At 40.3% G+C, this 27,160-nt stretch overlaps 1 protein-coding gene across 27 annotated transcripts in view; it reads right to left on the reverse strand.

Moving 5' to 3' along the window:
- The window catches only part of epb41l3b (erythrocyte membrane protein band 4.1-like 3b), a 55,588-nt gene that overhangs the window by 17,138 nt on the left and 11,290 nt on the right, over nucleotides 1–27,160 (reverse strand). For 22 of the 27 annotated variants that reach the window (XR_005640632.1, XM_039814986.1, XM_039814994.1 and 19 more), the window contains exons 2-12: nucleotides 19,899–20,068; nucleotides 13,409–13,552; nucleotides 6,702–6,806; nucleotides 6,445–6,487; nucleotides 6,286–6,361; nucleotides 5,775–5,993; nucleotides 4,972–5,059; nucleotides 2,596–2,640; nucleotides 1,864–2,016; nucleotides 1,162–1,259; nucleotides 553–728 (exon numbers count right to left, since the gene is read on the reverse strand). Coding sequence is in view for 26 of the 27 variants with exons in the window: in XM_039814986.1 (XP_039670920.1) it covers nucleotides 553–728; nucleotides 1,162–1,259; nucleotides 1,864–2,016; nucleotides 2,596–2,640; nucleotides 4,972–5,059; nucleotides 5,775–5,993; nucleotides 6,286–6,361; nucleotides 6,445–6,487; nucleotides 6,702–6,806; nucleotides 13,409–13,552; nucleotides 19,899–20,057 (1,306 nt within the window). In the remaining variant the exon portion in view is untranslated. The remainder of the gene's footprint in view (nucleotides 1–552; nucleotides 729–1,161; nucleotides 1,260–1,863; nucleotides 2,017–2,595; nucleotides 2,641–4,971; nucleotides 5,060–5,774; nucleotides 5,994–6,285; nucleotides 6,362–6,444; nucleotides 6,488–6,701; nucleotides 6,807–13,408; nucleotides 13,553–19,898; nucleotides 20,069–27,160) is intronic. The other 5 variants (XM_039815004.1, XM_039815000.1, XM_039814993.1 and 2 more) reach the window with 2 other exon arrangements.

The raw sequence follows: 27,160 nt of genomic DNA on the forward strand, positions 1-27,160 counted from the left end.
GATTTAATGGCGGATATAAGGCTGGATAAGAATGTCAATTTCCTCGGACATTTTCACAGCTATTCTTCTCATCACACACACACACACACGGGCCGTCACGCAAAGTCTTTTCTGGCTCTGTAATGTGGAGAATTCTAACTGAAAAGTGCCGAAAATCACCAAACATTACAAAATAAAGTTTCCACTACAGTTACTGGCATACGTCTGTGACGTTGTCTATGAAAAAACATAATCTCTGTTAAACATGAGGACAGGAAATAAATGATAAATCCACTTAGAAAAAACTTTCAGTCATCCTCTGCATTTCCCATAGATGAAATATCTTACTGGCAACAAAAAGATCGGCACGGAAAATGCAATAGTGTCTGTGAGTCTTTAGTTGCTGAGGCTCAGACATCCATGGCGCACAGGAGGCGGGACGCACGGATCCATCTTCCCAGGAACAAACGCTGTTTCGTTTTCAGTTATCCCGACCACCCTAGTCCTTGGTTAACGACATATCAACTTGGCACTTTAGCTGCCAATTAATCAAAACTCTCAACTGCTCCTCACCTCCATCTAAGCTGCGGGACATATTGTAGCGTTTGCTGGAGGAGCGCTCAAAGAGCGGAGCAGGTCTGATGATCTGAGAGCTGGCCCTGCGGGTCTGAGCCTGCGTTCTGCCGCTGTAGCGAAACTTGGAGCCGAGGCTCAGGAACTTCTTCGGGGGTGCATCGGGGGATACAAGCCTGCCATTAGTTACAAATACAAATGCATATTAATCAAAACAGAAACAACAACAACACAGATTTACGCTATGCTCTGTAAAACATTAGAACTTCTACTCATTTGAATAGTCTCCAGAGGGCCTTCAGGCTTGGCTCGCTACTCAAAAGAACCCCAGAGACATTTTTTTTTGCTTAAAAGCAGCACAAAGCAGCTTCACATGTTGTCCAAATGCCAACAGCTACTAACAGCCTGAGCACTGTTTCTATTTCACTACACAAAAATCATCTATGGTGATTATCAATAAACTCATGTTTACAGGACTGTAAAGAGTATTGGCTGAATGTTTTTAAAATCAGTGACCATATACCAGAACAGGTTAAAAAGTTGTTTTTCTTGCTACCTACAGCAGCTTTAAAGCGGTTTCCTATCAGACTCAAAGATCTTGTTTCTTACCTGAAGAAGGTATGGTGCTCAACACAGACCTTCCAGAGCCGTTTGGCAGCGCGATGATTTGGAAGCTTGAAACCAATTGTGCTTTCAAACTGCTCAAACTGCAAGAGGGACAACATACTGTGGTCAGATTAACTGTACAGGCAACTTTGAACTCGTTTATTTTTCCGTTACGTTTCCATGTTAATGCTAACATGTTACTAATTGTTTACATCGAAATGTAACTGCTTTAATATGAACATTATATAAATAGTGATATCCCAGTCCCATTATTTTTCTTAGCCAAGTGCCCACTTAGAAAAGCCAGTTTATATAAGATATACAGCATCAGAGGATTTCCTTTATAGGATTTAAGTAAAGAGAGGGATATCAGTGTGGGTCTGTTGGGTCAGGAAATTTTAAGATAGGAAATGTTAAGACAGAAGTAGGACAGCATCTGTTCCTCTTCAGAAAGTTCAGAACAACGAACAGCAGCACTTTAGAGGTTTGGTGCACCTATTAAATGTTGCTGAATAGAGGCCAATTTGACAGGAGCCAAATTGGTTACACCTAACAAAGAATCGGAGCTGGATCAGGCTTTGCAGCAGATCAAATAAATGCCTTGTTTACCCCCGATACTGACTCAGCAGATCAGCTTTGGACATCACTATAAATAAAATGTACTGTGTATTTAAATATCTACAGTATAACGGTTATTGTTCTTACCTCGCCGGGCCGGATTTTGATGTAGAAGTTATTCCTTTTGTAGGAGATTTTAAGGATTTTGGGCCAAGCAAACCTGTTGATCCGCAACCTGTCTCTGTAGATGAGCAGGCCACTTGAACAAACTCCCAACATGATCTCCACGCCCTCAGAGTCCTGGAAACAACACACAGCAAAGAAATTGCAAAAACAGGCAAACAATAAAACATTAGTTTGATGAAATTCTTTCACGTGTGACTTTGGTAACACAGGATCCTTGACAATGTCAAGGAAGAAGCCACTGATCACATTATTGCTCTTCTCTTAACTCTACAGGATTTACAGGAGGCCCAGGAGCTAGTGCACAGCAGGGTAAAGTAGAATTTAACAGAGCCAAGTTTGTGATAAAAAAACAGGGTAAAACAGGCAGGTGGAGAGTGGAATCAGGCACATGGTAGTCTTATCTTCTCTATGCAGGCTGTAGTGACGCTGAATAAAGACTCAAGGGGCACCGAGTGGCAAAAAAAACAGTGAAGTCTTGGGAAATGGTGGTTGAAGCACGAATGATGCTCTTCACTGCAAGCATGAGATGAGCAGGTGAAACCAATGATGATGTTTTGAGAGGGAAGCGCTGGTCCAAAGCAGGAACAATCAATCTTAATGGGATGTTGAAATTACAACTTTGTATGTAACCATGCACAAGTAGAAACCACACACACACACACGCAGGTAAGCACATGGGATGCAGCCTCTTACCTCTCCCTCAGCTGGAGCCAAGCATTCATAGAGACTCCCTACCAACTTTGCATTTAATGAGAGAGGAGAGAAGACAAAAGAGGGATGCTGGTCTGATATGTACATATTTTTCTCGTGTATCAAAACTGACTCGCATATCCAACACTGAGCGTTGATGTCTACTCAGTTTGATCAAGGCCGCTTCCTCATCTCTGTCATCTCCTCCATTCTGTGAAGGCAATATCCTCTCCATCGCTCACATCTACACCCATTTTGACTTTCAAAGCGCTTTTGATAACTGATTCATATCAAGACTGATGACTGTAATTTTCTTTTATGATGACAGCAGTCCTGCAGTTGTAATCCAGCTCTTTCTTTACTGTCTGTGTTCTACCGACGTGTTTGATCCCATCTGGCTGACGGATTAGAAATGGCAAGAAAATCCTTCAAGTCAAGCTGGGGTCCAGACCCCACCACCACTCTACACTTCAGCCCCGAAATCCACAGAGGCAGCAGGGACATGTCAGTCAATCAGCGAAACAGCAGTGGCATGTTTAACTGAGGCATTACTGTGGCAGCTGTGATGTTTTTTAAGCAGCGGTGTTGTGGTGGCAAGCGTCACTGTTGACTGCATGAGTGGAATGTTAGTCTCATCTAGCATAAAAATAATACAAACATTTATATTTAATCATTTGCATACTTCGTAATGCATCTTGGAAACACCCACCAATACTGAAGTCATGAGTGACATTCTAGTACACTGATTCAGTGTACTACTACTTGAAGGAATAAATACATTTCGGGAAATGACTTAGCTTATTTTCCTCCTTGCCGAGAGTGAAATTTGAAGGAGGATACTGCTTTAGTATCTGTAAATATGAAGCTACAGCCAGCAGTTGGTTAGCTTAGCATAAAGACTAGAAGCAAGGTAGTCCATATTGACGACGTTTCACCTCCGGGATTGTTCAGGTGCAGCCGGAAATTCCGCCGGATGTCCCTCTTTTCGGCTGGATGTCCGTCACCTTCCGCGTTTGTTGTGTGTGTTGGCATTCTAAACTCTGGTTGATTTATGAGGACTATGGTTAACTGCTCCTCAGATCTCTGCCAGTTAAATCGAGAAAGCTAGCTAGACTATCTGTCCGATCGGAGTTTTCTTTTGCAGGAATAAAACAACCTTTGAATGTACACGTTCCACCAAAACAAGTTCCTTCCCAAGGCTATTTTGCAGAGGTACCGCTGCTCCATTCGGTGCTTAGCGTCGCCCAGGACGATTGAGATTGGTTTAAAGAAATGCCAATAAACCAGAGCACATTTTTCTCCCATCCCGGAATGCTAAGTGGACTAGCCAGACCCTCCTCCGTAGCGCTGTGGAGGAAGGTCTGGCAATGTGAGACTAGAAGCAAGGGGAAACAGCTAGCCTGGATGTATCCAAAGGTTAACCCCCACACACACACCTCTAAAGCTTTGTAAAACCACAATGTATTGATTTTACACTGGTTTTGTACGGATTAAAAAAACGAGATATAACATGTTAATTAGTGAGCCATAGAATTGCTGGCAGGTGGATTATGTTACCTTTAGACAGAGCAATTTCCCCATTTTTGGTCTTTGTGCTAAGCTAACAGAATTCTGACTGTAGCTTTAATATTTTGTGTACGAAGATGATTATACATGGTTATGAATCTTTATATCTAACTCTCAGCAAGAAAGCGAACAGACGTAATTCCCAAAATGTTGAACTATTCTTTTAAAGACAATACAAAATATTATATTAAATTTCATGGAGACTTCAAGGACATTGTAGTTGATTTTTTTATGAACTACTAAAAATCATTTCCCATGTTAAAAGGTGCAGTAGGTAAGACTTATAAAACTAACTTCCTGTCATATTTGCTGAAACTGACCCTATATTCGAGTAGAGCTATATGAAGCAGGTAATAATAATAAAAAAAATCCGGCTCCTCTGGCACCACCACCAGTCTGTAGTGCGATTTGCTAAACTCCACAGCTCCCTGTTCAGATGCACCAATCAGGACCGGGGGGAGGGGGGGGTGTCTAACTGCGTGTCAATCACTGCTCATGCATTCATTCTCCCTTGTGGGGGGAGGGGCTTAGGAGAATGTTTTGGGCTTTAGCAGAAAGGGGGGAGGGACTGAGAAGTTGTCGATGTTCAAATTTTTTGGCTAAGTCCTGGATCTTCACAATCCTACCTACGGCACCTTTAACTTGTGAAAAAAAGTAACAACTTCAAAATGTATGATTTTTCACCCTGATATTAACAATGTAGAAACGAGAAACATCTACAGCTGTGATGAACTGTGTCCAAATCTTAATTCCTTTTCACTGGATATTTAGTTTGACTTGTAAGAGACAATAAAGTTTGCAGTGACTGGTTACCTTAGCGTGGTGGAGGTCTACGCCATACATTGACAGCTTCTTGGCATTTTCCAGGAAGTGCATCTCTGCTTCGGCTGGTGTCATTCCCCTGATAGAACAGAACATAACGGATGAGACAAGGTCAATCAAGTATAGAAAAGAGATTTGATGCTTTCTGACCAATGTAAATATGCAACACTTAAGAGGTAGAGTCCAATAAGATCTAAAACGGGGATAATTCAGTTTTATTGCATAAAAGCTTTTGGAACATTGTGGATTTTATGGAGGCTTTTAACAGAATATCATGAGCGCATCCACTTTTAGCATAGATGGGTCTTTAGAGAGACCCTAATCCTTGCCCTGTCATTGTCTTACTCCATCCAGTAGGCTACACAGGTCTGCATCAAATTACACACAAATCATTGTTATAGAGGGAGAATGAAGGGCTCAGACAGAGGACAGTCCGCTATATCCATTTATAGGAAAACACAAATCCAATGTCTGGAAACATGCTGCCTTTCAGAACGGATTATTATTTCAGGTTGCAAATATTCACTCAGGTTGCTGTTCAACCACTAAAATCCAGATGAGAGAAGCTCTGTGTTGATACAAATGTTGATATGCTCATCTGAATTACTTTTTACTATTACCTTTCTCAGAAAAGTACGTTTTGAATTCCGTCTATTATTCATTCTTTTCCCAGAGGAAGCTCTGTGTATAACCCAACTGTACATTCTTGGCAGGTCCGTGACCGTGTTAAAAGTTGTGCTGGACAGTTCAAGCTTAGTATGAAAAGATGTTTAGGAAATGATGCCGAGACTAACTTGTAGGTCTTGTGAAGTTCCATGACCTTCTCCTCTAGCTCTTTGGTTTGATTGGGTGCGAAGCGCAGTTCGCTGATGTAGTCGCTGCCTAAATCCTCGGGGTCATAGTCTCCCAGTTCAGACTGCACCGTGTAGGAGCCCAGCACCGTGTGGGTGGCAAAGGAGCAGGGCAGGCGGCCCGAAACCACGTCATCCCTCAGCTGCAGACACAGATAGTACCTAAAAAAGGACGAAGAGATGGAAAACAAAACAGTCAAGTCATTTTGTTTTTGTTATCAAATCCAATGTCTGAATTGTCTTTGAAAGCCTTTTTAATACAATTTACCGGCATAATCGGTTATTTTTCCTTATTAAACTACGTTTATTATTTAGGCAATAATCAATCCAAATTAAACTCAAAGTCCACATATAAGTAGCACTGAGGAACAGCGATACATTTTTAAACATTAAAGAAGCCAATGTTAGCCAGGGATCACGTCATTCTTCTCAATTACCGTAGCTGCTTACTCACCTTGTGATATCCTCAGTCAGCTGGGAGGGGTCTGGAGGGTAAAACTTGACGTTGAAAGCAAAGTTCCAGGGACCAGCTGAGACGAGGAGAGAACATTAAATTACCTCTGCTGTTCAAGACAAAAACACTTTAGTGGCTTTATTACATTACTAGACTTACTCCTGATCTGCTTCTTTAGCTCCTTGGAAGGGTCTAGCCAATTCTGAAACAGACAACCACAGACAAAAAGCATTAATCATCAAATTACTAACAACCAAAGTTTCTTCTAAATGACTTCCACAAACGCACTTTTTTGGTGTTATTGAATGTCATTTAGCATATTTGACTCTTTCACAATCCTGCTTTTAATATATAATTCATATCGTCAGTTAACAACTCCATAACAACTGATTATTATCATATAGATTTTCCTTTACCTTCTGATTCTCTACATCTCTGCATGTGATGCCAAAGTAATCCCTCTCCAGTAGATTGAGGTGGTCACATATTTTATCAAAGAGCACTTGGCCTTTGGCTCGTTTCTGTGAGAGAAACAGACAGACAAAAACTTATTCAACACAGGCTACACTGAAAGTAGTCAGCATTATCACACTTTTTATGATCAAGAAGAGGATCATTTAAAAAGGATTATGCCACAAAAACAGAATCAGGATGTTATTTTGCATGAGAAAAGCGTTTTTCTGATTAGTCTGCTGCTTTAAGTTTTTTGTTGATTTTATGATAAGATGAACTGAATTGTAATGTAATTGGTGAAACAACACCATATTCAATAATTATCAACGCAAAATAAAAATAAAACATAACTGTGCCATAGCCTGTGCTATTTAATGATGCCATTGGATTAATTATGTTGAGATAATTTAAGTAAAAAAAAAACATGAAATTAAAAATTTCAATTATAAAAACAGCACAGATAGCCAATACTAGACACTGCTTTTCAGACAGTGCTGTGTGACGAAAAGTATTAAGGCTTGCTCAAGTGTCCTTTGCAGACCTGCATTTATTCAACTCTGAATTGGTTTTCTATTTCTATTTTTCTATTCAGAGAGTGCCGGCACATTGGAATCACAGCTCTCTTTAAATTTTATTAGTAATGTTTCAACCAACTACATGTCTTCCCACGGGAAGAAAGGAACGAAGGAAGGAATGCAGGACGGATGGATAGGAGGACTTTATTAATCCCTGGAGGGAAATTAAATCTCCATAGCAGCCAGATACAATAATACAATAACAGGTACATGAACACAGCTAAAGATGACACTACAAAAATAAGCATGAATAAGCAGCAAGACTAGTGGATGGATAAGTAGGGTTATTGTCTGGTTGTAAAAAAAAAAAAAAAAAAGGGTACTTAAGATAAATAATTTCAAGATACAGTCAAAACATACTAGTGCTCGAATAGCAAAGTGATGAATAAGAATATAATAGCAATAGAGTAAAATAAAAGATAAGTCTTTTTAAAGTTAAAAGCAATCCTGATATATTTGAGTGATCAGGTACATACAAGTGTTCTGGTAGACCTGATGTGCAGAGAAAATTAAAGATAAGTCAGGCTTAAGAGCAGTCCAGATATAAATGCAGTTCAGATATAGATATACAGTATTCAAGTGTTCTGGTCCCTATGTGCAAAGGGCAAAGTGTTGAGAATCAATTACTTAAAGGCAAGTTTAGTCCATAAGCAGTTCATGATGCATTCAAGAGCCTTTCCTGCAGGGGCTAAACCTCAAAGGTATTGCAGCCACATTTGACCAACTAGGTGACTCTGAATCAATTCCTTCTAGAAAAAGCACGATAGTATAAATACACATTCAAATTCCCGAGCTCAAGGTTAACATCAGCAATGTGAAGGCTTAAAACCAATCGATTGCACGTCTCTAGCTGAGTGCCGGATGTCATCAGCTGGAGCTCCGTCGATTCCCCCACTGGAGGCGGTTGGACTTCACGGATTCATTTGGCCAGCTCACATGAGATATTTTAAGACCAGAGTTGCCACAACACACACGCCTCCTTCCTGCACAGAGCCAAAGTCAGCTCCTCATGTCTGGATTTATTGAAAACCACTGCCACAGCTCATTCTAGCAGCAGGAATCACAACACACCTATGCATCGGTCATATCCACATGGAGTCTGTGACGTGAGGGTACAGATGGAAATAAACATACATATCTGGCTGGTAGCATGTAATAGAAGTAGTAGCAGTGCGGTCTTCGACACATATGGTACATTTTTACCAGCATCCACCCACGCCGTTTCATCACTTAAAGCATACGCTCATCCTTTTTATGACTCGGGAGCGTCTGTGCGTGATTGTGAACAGAGCCATAAAGCCACTGGTGGCAGAGAGTTAATCCTGCCAGAACATCTCTGAGGGAATTAGCAGAGTTGTGTCAGACTATTGCTGCCTTGCTGTGACAGAGGCTTCGATCAGGCTCGTATTCTGTCTTCCCTGGGGTTGTTCAGGAGAATGAGATCAGGAGGGAAGTGGAAAGAAATTTGATCTCAAATTAGAAAAGAAACATCATTCTTGATCAATTTCAAGATTCAATTTAGACCAATCGAAGTCACTGCAGTGAGCTTAGAGATTCACGATTATATATATAAAAAAAAAAAAAAAAAAAGGTACTGGAACTTGCATCGCCAAACTATATATCAAAAAAAGGGCTGCAACTAACAATTATTTTCATTATCCATTGATTTTTTAGACCAATTTGAAGTAAAATGGTGAAAAATACCCTGAACATTTTCCGAGGGTCCTTGTTGACTTTGTCAGATGTCTTGTTTTGTCAGACTAACAGTCCAAAACTCAAAGATATTCAGTTTACACTTACACTCCCGGTCAAAAGTTTTAGAACACCCCAATTTTTCCAGGATTTTATTGAAATTCATGCAGTTCAATGTCTTATTGTACTCTGAAATGAAAGAATAGAACAAATGAACAATTTAAGTTAAAAAAGAAATCATGGAATCAATTTATAAACCAAAATGTATTCTACATTTTTGACTCATCAAAGTAGCCCCCTTTGGCAGATATAACAGCTGAACACACTCGTGGCATTCTTTCTACAATGGAAATCAAATATTCTTCAGAAAGTTCTTCTCAACTCTGTTGCAGAAGTTCCTATAAATGTGTGGCACTTGTAGGTTGCTTTGCTTTCACGTTTCTGTCCAGTTCATCCCAAACCAGCTCAATGGGGTTTAAGTCTGGTGACTGTGCTGGCCACTCCATGTTTTTAAGCTTACAATCTTGTTCTTTTTTGCTAAGGTAGTTCTGGCATAGCTTGGACTTATGTTTTGGGTCATTATCTTGCTGTAGGATGAACCCCTGACCAACTAGGTGCATACCAGAGGGTACTGCATGGCGCTGCAAAATGCTGTTTGTAAAATAGCCGTTTTGGTTCAGGGTGCCTTTCACTCTGTACAAATCACAGACCCTGGATCCAGCAAAACAGCCCCAGACCATCACGCTTCCTCCTCCATGTTTGACAGTTGATGTCACACACTGAGGAACCATCCTTTCGCCTACTCGACCACGTACAAAAATCCTGCGCGATGAACCGAAGATTTCAAATTTTGATTCATCAGTCCATAGCACCTTCTTCCAGTCTTCAGTAGTCCATTGACGATGTTTCTTGGCCCAGACAAGCCTCGTTTTCTTATTCTGACGTCTTAGCAATGGCTTTTTTGCTGCAACTCGACCCATCAAACCTGCAGCTCGAAGTCTTCTCTTTACAGTTGAGACTGAGACTTGCTTATTACGACCACTATTAAGCTGTGCTTGAAGCTGTTGTCCTGTGAGCCGCCTATCACGCAAGCTGTTGACTCTCAGAAACTTGTCTTCTGATTCGGTTGTGGCTTTGGGTCTGCCAGACCTCTTCCTGTCAGAGTTTCCCCCAGTTTCTAAGTGTCTTTTGATGGTGAAGAATACTGTACTCACTGACACCTTGACTTTCTTCGCAATTTCTCTGTAGGAAAGACCAACATTCTTAAGTGTTATGATGTTCTGTCTCTCTTCCATTGTTAATTGCCTTTTTCCCACCCTTTTTATAGCAACACACTACTTTCTGCAGTACAGTACTGTTCAAATAATGCTCACGAGGGTACGGTACCACAGTGTGTTCCAACAATACTTTTATACAAACCGAGGGGGTTGTAAGTAATCCAGACAATTGGGAATTGGTAGCACCAACTTTCAAAGCTTGATCAACCTCCATTGCTGTAGAACAGCTTTACCTTGTTAACCCATTTCTTGTTCCCTGAAAAAGGCCTTTTTGTAAAATACTGAAATGTACATTATTTTTCAGTTTTGGGTAACCTTACTTTTTTTTTTAACCTCAGGCAGTTCACCACTTACCTTTGTACCATTTCAGCTATTCATTGGACTTGAACTGCTAAAATTTAAATAAAAAAACTAGAAAAATTGGGGTGTTCTAAAACTTTTGACCGGTAGTGTATATAAAAACAGAGAAAACCAGAAAATCCTCACATTGGAGAAGCTGCAACCAGAAAATGTTTGGCTTTTTGCTTTAAAAAAGAAAAAAGAAAAAAGAAAAAAGCAATTAACTAATTATCAAAATAGTTACAGATTAATTTGCGGTCTATAAACTAATCGACTAATTGTTGCAGGTCTAAATAAAAGACAAATTTTAGCATGCATTGCGATGTACTTTAGGGGTAGGATAAAGACGTACTTCTGAACTAGAGGGATTTTCAAAAATATGCCTATGATTTATAACAACAACAACAACAACACCGTGAGATATGGGATTTGTATCCCCCTCCACTGAGACTAACACCCTCTGACGTGAAGCAGAGGAAGTTCAGCAGTTCTGTGACACAGCAAATGATGATAGGAAACGAGGTTTTTCCCACAGGAAAGCTGAAATTGAGTTGAGCTGGAAAACTACAAGGTCAGGGGGATAAAAATGTCAAATCTTGACACACTGGACTAACTTCAAATGGGATAGGGAGGAGGAAGAGGACTCCCTGGCAATTACCCGAGGATCCTTTGACCTCAATTGTATCACTGTGTCAGACACCACGAGCTGACTTAGCTTATGTCTGCTCAGTTTCACCCTCAGCTGTTAGGACACTTTCAGACAACTGTTTTTGTGTGCGTTTTGTTTCATGCAAGCACTCCCGACTGGTCATGACTGTGACTTATTGGTTGCTATGGCAACTCCTGTGGTAAGCAAGCAACTAATTAGCTAATTATCTTTTTGTTGTCTCTTGCTTTTTTATTGTAATGAATGTTTCTTTTAAAGAAACCTTTTCAGTTAGTGTGACCATTGTATAAAATATATCTGTGTAAAGACACCATTATGGTTACTGTGATTGCGAGTATTGTCCAACTGCCAGCGTCATCCAGGTGTGACTCATGCCAACTGCATCTTCCAGCACAGCTATATTATTACTCTTTATGAAACGGTGGCTGATCCTGTCACGACCATGTGAAATAAGCAGACATGATTGCAATTCAGACAAAAATGTGAATCAAAATTTAACACTGCCGAAGGTTATGGCTTGTTTTGTCCGCTTCTAAAGCATCTAAATTAACGGCACCTCAGAAACCCTTTCTGCCACCTTCTCGTAGGGCAAGAAGTCCAGACTCGCACCCATTTCCAGATCCCTGTCCTTAAGAATCCTTCCTTTGCCACAGCGGGACATCCAGTAATTATGTCAACACAGAGAGTCAATGACACTGATTCCCTCCAACAAATGCTCCCATTTCACGGTCTGAACCCCTCACCTCACCACCACAAAAACAGACCGCTAATCCCTCTTTCCAAACCCCTGATGGGGAGGAATCTGCTCAGAGGAGATTTTAGGGGGAGGAAGGGCCGGTACTCCCTGTTCAGCCTGAACACATTTTGGGAATGTACAAAATTGAACATCTTATAACTTTGAGAAAAGGCTCAATTTCCTATTGTTAAGAGGGAAATATGTAAAAGTGAAATGTCAAATAATTTCACTATTCAGATCAAAAATGAGCTCTGACACTCCCATTTACACCAAAAATAAATGTTTCCTTGATGGGCTCAAGGGGTGATTGGGGTTATTTCTGAATACTCAAAATTATAGATAATCAGAGAAAAAAAGAAAATAGAGGTTGAGACTCCTGGAACAAATTATTAAAATAGCACAGCTCTATCCAGGCCGACAAATAGTCTCTCTCTCTCTCTCTCTCTCTCTCTCTCTCTCTCTCTCTCTCTCTCTCTCTCTCTCTCTCTCTCTCTCTCTCTCTCTCTCTCTCTCTCTCTCTCTCTCTCTCTCTCTCTCTCTCTCTCTCTCTCTCTCTCTCTCTCTCTCTCGACTACATAGAGAAGCTTTGCTGGGGAAACAAATCCCACGAAGCAATTTGACACAATGCAAATGTAAATGTGCTGTGAAATCCATTAAATCCTTACTTCTAAGAAGGGCTGACAGAACAGCCCAGTTATGTTCTATTTTTATAGGCTTGCCGTGGTAGTTGGTTGGTGTTAACGGTGGTTGGGAATAAAATTTCTTGCCCACAGCACCCACTGTTTTCAGCTTAATATTTTATATAGGAAGAAACCCATTTAGTTCATTTTTGTGTATCAGCGGCAACGCAAAAGTGTCTGCTTCGCTCCGTACATCAGCAGCGTCGCAGCACAGAGTAGCAGGAGTCCGACTTCACTCATCACCTGACGAGAAGATAGCGGACGATTTGGTGTCAAAGTGAAAAGCAAAAGTGTCGAATCCAATCAGTTACATCATATATTTATATTGTTTAGAATAGATTAACAGTGGGTTTTATTGTGTTGCCAGATCGCTTACGGAAAAAATAGACCAGAAAATAGATTAGACATGATCACTGCGCCGCTGTCTGTACAGCCTAATACACATACAGTCTATGGTTAACATGGGTGCCACAGGGAAGCGGCTGTGCTTTGCGGTGCTCCCATCTCCTGTTTAAAACCGACGGCTGCCAAAATGAGCCGTGCAGTATTAGGTTGCAGAATGAATACAGAGGAAACACAACAGATATATACCATTAATGTTGGCATTAAAAATTGCCTGTGGCTCCTGTTGGCCCACCAGTCTTGTACAATTAAAGGGGAAACACTGGGCACCCTGTACCAAAAGGTTAGGCGTTTTATCTCACCTCCACATTGAGTGTAAAGTCGGAGCCATCCAGCAGGGTGACTTTACACTGCATGATCTTCACCTTCTTCACTCCTCGCAACGGAGACCTGGACAGACGACTTGTGGATGACCTGTGGGACACCTGGTCCTCCTCCTGCCGCTCCTGAGAGGAAGAAAACAGTGTCACTTCACAGTAATTAGTTGAATGATGAATTTATATGTATAATTACACTTTTCCACATGTTTCTTCATTGAGATGTCTCTGCATGTATTGCATTGTATGTATGGAATTCTGATTTTAGGTTGAAAGTGTTCACAGACCAGAAATGAAAGACCTCCTGCTCATCGTTTCCTTACCGGACTGACTCCAACTGCCCTAAATGTCAATGACTTGTAGTTGTCTTTGACAAACCCACCGGTTCTGTCACTTGTCCAAAACCTAAATATAGAGACTTGGACCCTGAGCTAATGTAATCGGGTCCCACTGAGAAGAGCTAGAGGTGTTCTGACATTTTGTCATAACCTGAGAAAATCCAATTTTCCACTTCGCTGGAAACAAAGCCCTTCCTGACTTTATGCTGAAGAAGCCTTTGGTTTCAAGACATTTTTCTTTCTTACCCACACACAGGATTTAATGCCCTTTTTCATTTTTTTTATACAGTTTTATACAGTCTATGTATCCATCACATTGTAGCTAATGCAGACCAGTTTCTTTCCGTGGACCCATTCAGATGTAGAGTTTATCTAAACAAAAACAAGTTAGTCACCTTTAGAGAGCATGAGAATTAAAGTAACAGTATAATTTAGATTTAATTTAGTTAGAAATTACAAGAATTAGGATACATTTAAGCACCGCAGATGTAAAAAATTAAATCATAGTACTGAAACTATGAACTGATGCCACTTTATTCATATATGCACCCTGCTGGACCGGAGAAATATCTCAGCCTGAGCATGTCTCACAGGAAACACTGATAGTGTTGTGTCAGACTGCTGTGATATGTCTCAGCCTTGTTCTTGCCAATTCATACAGCTCCGACAATGGCACAGCATCATCCATCATCCTCAGTGTGACACGATGAGGGCTGTTTAATGTGGATACATTTGAAAGGGATACTGGTATGGATCCACTAAATAGGTAGTCACGCATAGCCAGACCTATCTCCACAGTGTGGGAGAATGGTCTGGCTGCACCCATTATCATTCTGCTATGGAGGGAGGGAGGGAGGGGGGAGGGGGGTAGTGGCATTGCTCTAGGAAGGGGAATGTCGGTCAGACAGTTGGTTCACCTAAAACATCTACTGCAAGGATTGCCATTAAATTGGGTACATATATTCATGGTCTCCAGTGGATGAATTGTAATAACATTGATCCACTGACCAGTCACATACTGTAGTGCCATTATCAGGTCAGATCAAATACCTGCAAAACTAATGACATTCCCATCAGTTCTACTTTGTGTTTAGTACCATTTAGCAAATGTTAGCATACTGATATTAGCATGGTGAACACAATAAACATTATACTAGGCTTGGGCGATCGCTAATATTTTCAAATTGTCCAATAGGGTTGTGCCGATGGACGATATCATCGTCCATCGTGATGGCTGGCCGACATCACAATGGAGAGCCACCATCGTGATGCCACGCCCCCCACCCTGTCAAACACACTAATCCTAGTTGCGGGCGCTGGACGGGAAATTGACAAGTGCGTCGGTCTTAAACTAGCAAAGACACAAAGACAAGACATAGGGCTCCTGAAGTGGAAGCTACTTTTCCCCCTTTACGTGCAACCTATTTGTGAAAAAGACCATCGCTTTGAGCAGACTGGATTGGCTGTAGTGATTCTCTCTCTCTCTCTCTCTCTCTCTCTCTTTTTTTTCTCTCTCTCTCTCTCTCTCTCTCTCTCTCTCTCTCTCTCTCTCTCTCTCTCTCTCTCTCTCTTTTTTTCTCTCTCTCTCTCTCTCTCTCTCTCTCTCTCTCTCTCAGTTGTAGCTTGCTCTACCTTCTAATAACGTTGGACGCAGCGGTCTCGAGTGAGAGAGAAAAAAACGAGTGAGAGAGAAAAAAACGTTAACGTGGAACGCTATCACACTTTCCTTTCTCCCCTCATTGGACAAAGTTTGACACTACTCTGTGCGTGCATCAATAAGTAAGTCTGAGGTCCTGTAGGTACGGGACGATGTTACGCAGGATTTATGAATGTACGTTAGCAACAGTAGGCTAATTCACGCCGGTTTTTTTTTTTTTTTTTTTTTTTTTTTTTTTTTTTTTTTGTTCTCTTGTTTTTTTTTTTTTTTTTTTTTTTTTTTTTTTTTTTTTTCCCCCCCCATACACTTTAATTTTTTTTTTTATTTTTATTTTTTTTTTTTTTTTTTTTTTTTTTCTCTTTTTTTCCCCCCCCCCCTTTTTTTTTTTTTTTTGTTTTTTTCTCCCCCCCTTTTTTTTTTTCTTTTCTCTCCTTCTCTTTTTGTTTTTTGTTTTTTTTTTGATCCCCCCCCCCCCCCCCCCTTTTCCCCTTTGTTTTTTTTTTTTTTTTTTTTTTTTTTTTTTTTTTGTTTTTCCCCCTTTTTAAAAATATTTATGTAAAGAGATATGAGCTACCCCCCCCCGTCCCCGACGACGATATCATCGTCCATCACGATGTTTTACTGTAAACATCGTCAACTGCCAATTTAGGGGACATCGCCCAACCCTATTGTCCAATCATGGTTCCTTGATATCGCCGAGTACCAAGTGTCTAAGTACAGCCTCACAGAGCATGGCGAGCATGGCGGTAGACTCCTTGTCTTGCTTTTGTTTTTGGAAACACTACATAACATATGTTAATCAAGGAGAAATGTGAGCTATTTGGCTATCATTCTAAAGTAAATGAGTGGGCCATATACAGTACAGGCCAAAAGTTTGGACAAACCTTCTCATTCAATGTGTTTCTTTATTTTCATGACTATTTACATTGTAGATTCTCACTGAATGCATCAAAACTATGAATGAACACATATGGAATTATGTACTTAACAAAAAAGTGTGAAATAACTGAAAACATGTCTTATATTTTAGATTCTTCAAAGTAGCCACCCTTTGCTTTTTTGATAACTCTGCAAACCCTTTGTGTTCTCTCAATGAGCTTCATGAGGTAGTCACCTGAAATGGTTTTCACTTCACAGGTGTGCTTTGTCAGGGTTAATTAGTGGATTTTTCCCCCCCCTTATTAATAAAAAAAACAAAGGGTGGCTACTTTGAAGAATCTAAAATATAAGACATGTTTTCAGTTATTTCACACTTTGTTGTAAAGTACATAATTCCATATGTGTTCATTCGTAGTTTTGATGCCTTCAGTGAGAATCTACAATGTAAATAGTCATGAAAATAAAAGGAAACGCATTTGAATGAGAAGGTGTGTACAAACTTTTGGCCTGTACTGTAGATAATTTATAGGAGGAGTAATTTCATATCAAACGTCAACATTTATCTTGATATAGTACCTTTCTGGAACCTAAATGGAGAAAGATGTCTGTAAATAAAACAATTAGACAGGAATGTCTGTTTTTGGCTAATCCAGTAAACAAATAATATCCTAAGGCAATGGAGACCTGATACAACCAGAGCCATTAATCAAGTAGTTACCTCAGTATACACAGTATGGCAAAACATTTCAAAAATGTCTATCATCTCAAGGGTATGTATTATCATGTCAGCCAGCTGAAGTCATGCATGTGCAGCTTTGTGAACAAACATTAAAACTTTCATTAAAATTTTGTTACAATTTTTTGCTTCATTGCCCAGCCCATAATGAATCTATTCATCACCTCGCCCTGCTTCTGCTGCTCTTTCATTACAGCCCGTTATGATTCACGCGTCAAATCATGCTCTATTTCATCTCCTCATCGAACACATCAAACATTTCCATACTTCAATTTTTCCACACCATGATAAAAGCCACACTGTTAGGTCAGTGGGGCTGTGAGCCTGAGCATGCTCAAATTGCAGTTACATGCTTAAACAAACAGCAGATCATAAGAAGAAAAAACATCTCAAAACGAACACTGCTTTTTTTCTTCCTGTCTACAGCTATATTATATTCTGGCTGTGGTGACTTTTGAACAGTTGGCCTTTTGACTTCTTAATATTGGCTGCTTATAAATGACAGAAATCTACAAGTTTAAAACTTAATCCAGTGTTGGTCTCTTTCTAAATTCTAAGATAAGACCACCGGCTACTTGCCTAAAATATCACATAAATGTAAAAATAACAAAGACAGCACAGCTCAGAGCTAGGGGTGGGGGAAAATATCGATACAGCATAGTATCGCGATATTTTTTAGTGGCAATACTGTATCGATACACAGACGCCAAGTATCGATCTTTTATGATATATGTGTTGGTCAGTCTGTCTGCTTGACGATCCCATTTTGCAGCAATAAAATTGAAGTGAGATGAACAGACAGAGAAATGTATCTCTTTAGATAAAACCGATGTTGACAAAATTTTCCTTTGGGGACATCATTTGAAACTGGGAAAAATTTGAAGTTGGAAAAAAGGTAATAAATTGCAATATATCGCAGAATATTGCAATATGTTTAAAATCGCAATAATATTGTATCGTGACATAAATATCGTGATGATATCGTATCGTGAGGCCTCTGGTGATTCCCACCCCTACTCAGAGCTAATCCCCACTCTAATTCGGTCTGAGAACCTTCACATACTGAACATCGGTAGGGCTGGGACGATTCAGTGACGTAATCGATTACAAAAATACGTCAATTTGCATAACGTGCATCAGAATAGAGGAAGGCAGCTAAAAAACATCACCAATGGTCAGCGTGATTTATAGTGATGTGGAGGATCCACGCAGAGATTTCGCTGTAGCCTACGTAAGTGGCCTGAAGTGTGTGGTAGAGCCACAGCAGAGCGACATGCGTCGCTACGACGTGTAGTAACATTTTTCGAGAGGTGCACGCATGTTGCTCGGCCGTGGCTTGGTAGCGTTGCATTTCCCCCTACTCATTTCCTGGTTCTCCTTCTCCATAAACGACATGAAATCTCATCCACAGCCCTAAACATCTGTCAAACCTCCTACAACCTTTCTTCATTTGGATTGTGAAGCGATTTTCTCCTCTCTAGGTTATATCCATGGACAGACCAGTGGTGGTGCGGCTTCAAGCTAGTGCAGGTAAACTGCCAACGATTTGGTCTTCTGCCACATATTGAAGACCAAATCCGTTTGCATCTACAGCTAGTGACACGGTCTTCTTTCAACTAGTAAATTAGGGAATAAGCAGGAATCTGACTCAAGTCAGAGACCGTTGCCCTGCAGTTTGGAAGCACTAGAAATTCAATCTGTGGAGTAATTAGATAGTGAGCCCAGAAGGATGTTTGGGCCAAGCACTTAGTGTTCAGATAACATCAGTGGCTACTTGGGCTGTCTTAGACATAAAATGGAAAGGCTGCAGGCTACACTCTTCATCATAACAGAGATCACGGTTTTAAAAAGACACTGAACTGGAGTTTTTTGACTCTTCTACACAAGAATATTATAATGCCTATATAATCCTCAAGCCTGCAGGTGGATCATGTTTTATGTTGTAATAAATTTAACAGCAAATAATCATAAATCATAGTTGTTTATGTGTCAATGTGGTGAAAATTGTAAGACTGACTAACTTACAAGAAAAATAAGACTTGTACTAATTTGCTTTACAAACCAAAGGGACATCTTCAAATGACTTGTTTGGTTTGACCGAACAGTCAAAAAACCCAAAGACCTTCGGCTTTCAAAAGCTGCAAATCTTCATATTTTGAGCAGCGGAAAATATTTTGCCTTTTTTTCTTGATAAATTACTTTGACAATTAATCGATTATCATACTTGTTGACAATTCATTTTCTGTCATCCTTGCAGCCCCAGTTTTCTGTGTTCATTTCATTGCCCTAAACCAGGGGTCTCAAACCAAGAACCGCTAAAAACCATGAGGTTTTCCCTTTAGTAGCTCTGTTTATGCATTCTTCCCACAGTTGTGTGAAGTGACTCGGTACAATCAGCTGACGGAATTCAGGGAATAAAAACATCCACACTATGTCGTGGATCTGTGTTTCACCCAATTTCCAAAATGACAGCACAGCGTACCGACTGAAAGACAAGTTCCCTTGTCAACAGATGCATCTGATGCGGGGCCGTAAACACTAACATCATGTCGTCAGAATTGATTTAGTCTGTATCCACTTTTCACACAAAGACACAATTCATTAAGCAGTGGGTTGAATGGTATGTATGCTTTCTAAAATTCAAGCTAATCAAAAAAGGGATATATACAGTGTTTACATCATAAAAAACACCTCAATTAAATTACTAAAGTGTTTTTTTTACAAAAATAAAATATGGAGCAGTAAGTTAAAAGGTGAATGAATTTCACTGAATTCAAGCTATCAATGAAAAATTGCTGGATCCTTATTTTGTAGGCCCAGTTCACACAGAAATGAAGGGATGACTGTGGTTATGAAGAGGCTGACCTGTTCTGTCCTGGCCGGGGTGCTGTGTCCAGCGGCTGCGGGAAGCTGCTCTGGCTGGTTCTGAGGTGAGGTGGGTTCGGCTGCTGCTTTAGCTTTCCCAGTTTCCTTGTTCTCCTGTGGCTGCTTGGCCTCCGAGTCGGTGCCTGATTCAGTTGTCATGGTAAATCACGCTATAGTGGGGGAAAGGGGAGGGTAAAGGGGAAACTGGATGAGTCAGCTGACTTATTATGAATTGATCTACTGTCATTTTTTTTCCCTTTGTAATGATACTGTAAGCTCCTTTATGATGCAAATGCAGAGCTGTGGATATTGTTTGTCAGCAGAATAAAGAGTGATATTAATTTGAAGTGGCTTAGGTGCACTGAAGTCCTGTTCTCAACCATCTCAGAAGTGTCAGCAGCTGGATGTAATGGAAAGGGCTTAGACTGCTGGTGCCCTGACGTCCACAACTTCTGCAATATACTGTATGCATCTTTTCATACAAACTGGTTCAAAAAGGGACTATGGATTATTTTCATTATCACTTTTCTATATTATTCGTTTGGTCTGTAAAATGTCAGAAAATAGTATAACATGTACATCACAATTTCCCCCAATGCAAGCTTACTAGGCTTGAGCGGGTGTAAACATTTTCAAACTGGTTTGATATCAAGCCAAACACTAGCCTGACGTCGTCATACTCAGATTCTAGTCAGAATGTGAACTTCCCGACCTCACATCGAATCTTGTGGGCGGGGCTAAGTTCAGCTGGCATCCAGGCTAGCCAAACACCGCACCGGTATACTGGATTTTACCAATAGGGTGTTGCACTTGACTCAGCCACTACCGAGAGAGACTGATGAGAAAGCCCATAATGAGAGTGTAGCGACTCCAGTCCACTTGGCGCGTCTCCCACGTGCCTGATGTTCCTACCCTCTCGCTAGCTCAGATATCGGGGCTTAGCGCCGCCCAGGACAGTTGTGAATGGTTTAAAGAAATTACAAACATGCCAGAGTGTTTTTTTTCCCCTAGCCCAGAATAGATAGGTGGTGTAGCCAGGACATACAGGGGATAGGTCTGGCAATGTGAGACTAAGAGGATCAACAGGTATTTTTTGATACATCCATGTACACGACATGCGTGCCCGTGTTTAGCAGTGGCGTCACTGATCTTCAGCGGTTTTATTTCAGACCGCATCAGAAATGCTTGAGGAAATGTAGCTTGTGTGGACGCTACCACACTGCTTATGAAAGAGCTAAGCTACTGAAAAACTATTTGATTCAGAAAACAGTGACACTATTGAGAAGAAGTTAAACTAGCATCGCTACTGCCCAATACTGCTTGCAATACATGTTGGATTTAGTGACACAATCGACACGGGTTGCTAATGTGGGCTACTTTTTAAATTTGCATGAAAGGGTCAGTGAAACTGCTTCAACCGGTTAGTTAACACAAAATCAAACCGGTTTAGCCTCATACACAACTCTAAAGCTCACCTTTTGTTTTGTCCAAAACACAAAGATATTCAGTTTACAATAGTTTAAAACAGACAGCAGCAAAATAATTTGTGTTATATTGTCACTTGTCATATATATATATATATATATATATATATATATATATATATATATATATATATATATATATATATATATATATATATATATATATTAATAAAAATACTAAGAACAGCATTTTCTTTTCCTAAACATTGCATAATTTCTTTCATGGGCACCCCCGTTTGTGAGTATTTACACACAACCATCCAAAGTATCTGAACTGCACCAGTACACGTCTTCCTTGGAATGTCCGTGAATAGCAGAATATCAGCAACAGATGCCATCCCAAGGTCCTAAGAGTAGGTAATGATAAGAGAAAACCCCCAACGGTCAGTTTTGCCAAATGAAGATGACAGATATTACGGATCCCACTGGTGGGCCCTGTGCTAACCGTAAACACAGGCTTTGACATTGGGATGTGGGGTTTGGAGCACACTGGGCCTCTGCTCTAGGTAGTCTGGGGTTTGTAGTATGGATGCTTGTCATTCTGCCGTTGGCCTGCTTCTCTCGGAGCTCTATTTATAGGGCTGTGTTTACTCCGGGGTGGGAGGACCTCTGGCTTCCAGCCGGGGACAGCAGCCACTGGATCAACAACAGCAACACTGTGGGATGAGGTGATCCCCAAAATGTTTGACATGCTGAATGAAAAACTGCAACAACAACGGAGAACTAATTGCTCTAAAAACAACAACAAAAAACACTAGGTATTAATTATTTTTAATTTGCCACAAGCAAGAATTTGCTTTTGAAAGTAAAGCTATTTTACAATTTGTTATAAGAAACCTTCAGTCAGAGAATTCGGCCCATATGCCTACCTCCACGTGTCCTGCTGTGAGCACCACTGGCAGGCACATAGCTGGATTTATTAACAGTTGGAGTCCATGTCCTCAGCATGCCTCCGTGTTTTTCTGTTCATCTTACACTCCGTGACAGATGCATTACTTGAAAATACTTTGAGCTGAACGGAAATTAAGGTTTTGTTGTCTCCGATAAAGCGTCGGTGGTGTGATTAACAGTGTGTAGACTCCACAAACGAGAAAAACATCTTCAATCATTCAATATCATACAGTATTATCTCAAATCTTGATTACAGACCTGAGTAGCAGAAATGTGAATGAAATGATAAAGTCACAAGATCCAAATTCCAACCCTGGCTTTTAAAAGTTTTTTTTTTTTTCTCCAAATGAGGATAACTAATGATAAAAGACCTCTAAGACAAATTCAACCAGAGTCCTTTCAAAACCTCTCTACTACTTTGTTGTGCCATGTGTGGCAGAGTTGAGGAGTGGCTCGGTAATTAGCTAACAGATGATGGCTGCACAGCTAACCTTTGCTTCTCTTAACCCCTATATGAAACAGGAACTATGGCAGGAGGGGAGGAAAGGAACATCTTCGCACCATAGAAATGGAGGAAGAATACGTTCAGTCACTGGTGACAGGCACTCTTCACAGGGCCACACAACAGCTCACACAGTAGCCTTGTGTGTGGCCCTCACCATGGACTGGCACATACATTATGCATTCAGAAAGCTGTATTCACAACTCATGTAGTGTCCTGGACTACTGCTAGCATACAGGGGCGATTGATGATTGCACCAATATAGCCTTATCATATTGAGTTTAGGGTTCAGCTAAAGACAAAGCCTTTTAAATCTAATCATCTGTCATGCTTTCAAATAAATTATACATGTTCTTTGCTGCTCTATTGCCGAGTAATCTTGTGTAACAGATTCAACCTCTCAGGTGATGGAAAGCTTTACATTTGCTGTCAGAGACAGCTGGTGTTTGGTAAGGATTTTAACAGCAAAAATCCAGAAGGCACAGAGAAAGTAGGGATGGATTTAAATCAAATATTGAATCCACTTATCAAATGTGAATCATTTTAAATACCTTATGGGGTTTACATTTCAACATTTGAAAGTAGGCATGCTAAAATAGCCACAACTCAAAGTTGTCTAATCACCTTTTGTTGGCTCAGAAGGCAGAAACGCTACGGTTTTTAGTGGCAGCCTAATTAATGTTCACAACATGTACCTACAACCTATGTGTTTTCCATTGCTCTTTGCTAATAAAAAAAGATTGAGGAGATTCAAAAGGTTTAATAAGAGATTTGTTAGCGAATCCGGGTATTTTGCCAACTGGGAACTGGATCCAAAATGGAACCTGCTATTGGAGTGTATGTTTCTTGCAGAAGTAAATCTCAGAAAATAATAAAAAGAGGAACTCTGCACTTGAATGAACAGTGACAGCCACCATGACAAGACTATTGAGAAACTCAAAACAACACTACAGCCATGAGCACTTAGTGTCAAATATGTCATCAAATTGATCTCCCAGATTACCACATTAAACAGAGGTTGTTGTTTTTTTAAATCAACTGTCACCTGATGGAAAGCACATGTTTTTCTCAGTTGTACTTGCAGATAAAAAAAACTATACTAATCAGTTAAACTAATAAGGCAACCGATTGCATTAGAAATGCATGTCTATGCCAAAAGTTCAGCAGAGGTTTATCGGTATGTAGCTACATTGCATAATTGATCACCGGCCCTAAATGCTGTGGTGCTGCCTAGGGGTGGGTGGGAATCTCTAGCAACCTTATAATTTGATTCCAAAACGGGGGGCTACGATGCGATCATCGATGATGCATCAAAAGACAACTTGCATCCAGTGTGGCTCTTCTCCAAGTCCCTATTCACCTCAACTTCATATAAGCCAAAATGCTTCTATAAACTAGCTTTTAAGCCAGGGGGTGCCTATCGGATTGAATCCATCTGTGGATGCTCACACTTAGCAGCCGATCATGATGTAGAGAATTGGATTTTATATTTAACATATATGCATTGAGACATAATCTCTAATCATGATGCATCTACAAATCATTTCCCCCCCCCACCCCTAGTGCTGCCCCATGCATGCAAACTTCCATTTGAAAGTCCATTTGTGATTGTAATGCACACTGTTGGAAAGTGGCCTGTGCACATGGAGTCCAAATCTCTCTCACACACACACACACACACACACACACACACACACACACACACACACACACACACACACACACACACACACACACACACACACACACACACACACACACACACACACACACACACACACACACACACACACACACACACACACACACACACACACACACACACACACACACACTAGGATGAGGGACTGCCATCTGTACTGAGTGCAATTACCCGGAGTACACCACAGCTGGGCCCATCCCTGTCACCCCTGCCCCCACACCCATAATCCCCTTGGGGCTTGTGGAGGTAACATGGAGGGGAATGGTTGGCGTTTTTGACACGTCCAGGCCCATCCCCAGTGGGCTTGCAGTATATGATGAGACCCCTCTACATGACTACAGGGCAGACAGCTGTCTCTCACACACACACACACACACACACACACATACACACACACGATGCCATGTGGCCACTCAAGTGAGACACCTCTGATCCAGATCCCCAAAGTGTTTTGAACTGTCCTGACTTCAAAACAACAAACAAAAGTATTTATATGTCTTGTCCTGAATGTGATGTTCTATTCCAGGCCAACCATGCCCACTTTCAATATGTATTGTCATTTAACATTTACATTACATTTGTGGCATTCAGTAAATACTTTTGACCACAGTGACTTATAATAGACGTTACATTAGCTCTGCATGCAAATAGACTATTAATGGTAACTCGTGGTGAGAAGTTGTACTGTCACAATAACAGAGGTCGGTATTACTTTTGCCTTCAACAATTCAAGAAATCTAAACAACCCAGATCTGTTTTCTACCTCAGTGGGTTCAGCCAAAACATTCTCCAGCTCTGGTGCAGCACTAAGGGTAGAGGCAGTTCTGGCAACTAATATTTAATTTATAGAGCCAACGGTCAACCAATCCATAAAACAACCCTCTCTAAAAGTTCCTACCAAGCTATGAAATGTTACATCAGTGACTCAGCAAAACATGTAAAGACTGATGCTTTGTGACATTGGCTTTTGTTTTTACTTATCACTGAAGTAGTGTGTACTGTACATACACATTTGGCATATACACTCAGGGGCCAGTTTATTAGGTACACCTAGCTAAAACAGAGAAAAGCAGGAAACCTGCATATTTAAGGCTGAAAATAGCATTTTCTGCCATTTTTGCATGAAAAGTTACTTAACGATTAATAGATTATAAAAATAGTTAGCACTTATTTTTCAGTCTACCGACTAATCGTTGCAGCTCTGAATAGAACGCAATACAACTTAACAGCACCACAAACAAACTATATCCTAAACAAATATCATTAAGAAGAAGATAACACCTCTCTAAAACAGTTTCAACAAAAACAGAACATTATAATCTTCATGAAGGCAGGATGTGTGTGTTAGACTGCATTCGTTTTAGCTAGGTGTACCTAATAAACTGGCAAGTTTAAGCCATTCATATCATCCACTGCTAAAATGAGACTTCCATGAAAACAGTCTCATAAGAGCTGAAACAAAAATGTCTTTGCATATTTGATTTTTTAATTAAGTAGCCGTTTCAGAGGCTTTTTATCCAGTCCTGATATTAATTTTCAAAAATCTTTTAACTGAACCCTTACAGACTGAACCAAACTAGACAACTCAACAGCAGAAGTTGCGGAAGGCAGACTGGTCACATGAAGGTGACTCCGAGCTGAGAGCATTTTTTTGCTGAGGACGCCATAAATCCTGTCAGCTTGCTGCGTTTACATTCTTAGCATTACAGTCACTAGCAGAAAGGCACTTAGGGATACAACAGACAGACCAGCTAACTTATTGTTATCTCAACTTGACTGTGCACTTCATTATTCGACACGATCAGTGCATCTTTGTTGCCGTGCTGGCCCTCAAGGCCATCGTTGGTTTCCTTTGAAAGCCCGGCACACCTATTACCAATGAGTCTGACAGGGGAAATACCTGAAATACATGTATGCTGGAGTTAGGAGCACTCAATCCAGTTGTATAGCTCCTTTGACAAAGGGGAAAATCCTCCAATGTAAAAGATTAAAATCAAATCTCGGTAGTTAGCATTTTATGAGATTAGCTATAGGTAATCAGTAAATTAGCTGGGACTTGATTACCAATAATGTCCACAGGAAAGCACAATGTTAAAATGGGTTGTTGACATCAGATGTGACATGCCTACACGACACAACTTTGTAGTTATTTTGGGAAATATTTCAGCTTAGCGTGAAGGATATATGATATTGAAATAGGGCAGCAACTAATCATTATTACAATTTCCCAGAGCCCAAGTTGACATGCTTGTTTAGTCAATCCAACATTGCAAAATCCAAATACAGATAAAATGTATAGATAAGATATTAGTATAAAATCAAATCACCCTTGTTGACCTTTTACAGACAAACAAATGCCATTTGCATTGAGTTAATCAGCTGATTCTCAAATAATCATTTCATCATTTTGCCTACATTTTATCAGAAAACAGTCAAAAGACAATCATTTGCTTGTTTTGTCGGATGAGCAGTCCAAAAGCCCAAAATATTAAGTTTACAATTACTGTATATAAAACACAGAAAAGCAGCAAATTATTACATTTGAGAAGCTGGAACTAGACAATGTTTAAGTTTATGGCATTTTAAGCTATATAAAAAAAAATAAAAAATCGAATCACCCTTGTTGACCTTTTACAGACGAAAACAATTAAAAGAGGCCATGTTTACCTTTACATGACCCCAT

This window comes from Perca fluviatilis, chromosome 11 (assembly GCF_010015445.1).
Source record: "Perca fluviatilis chromosome 11, GENO_Pfluv_1.0, whole genome shotgun sequence".
NCBI lineage: Eukaryota > Metazoa > Chordata > Actinopteri > Perciformes > Percidae > Perca > Perca fluviatilis.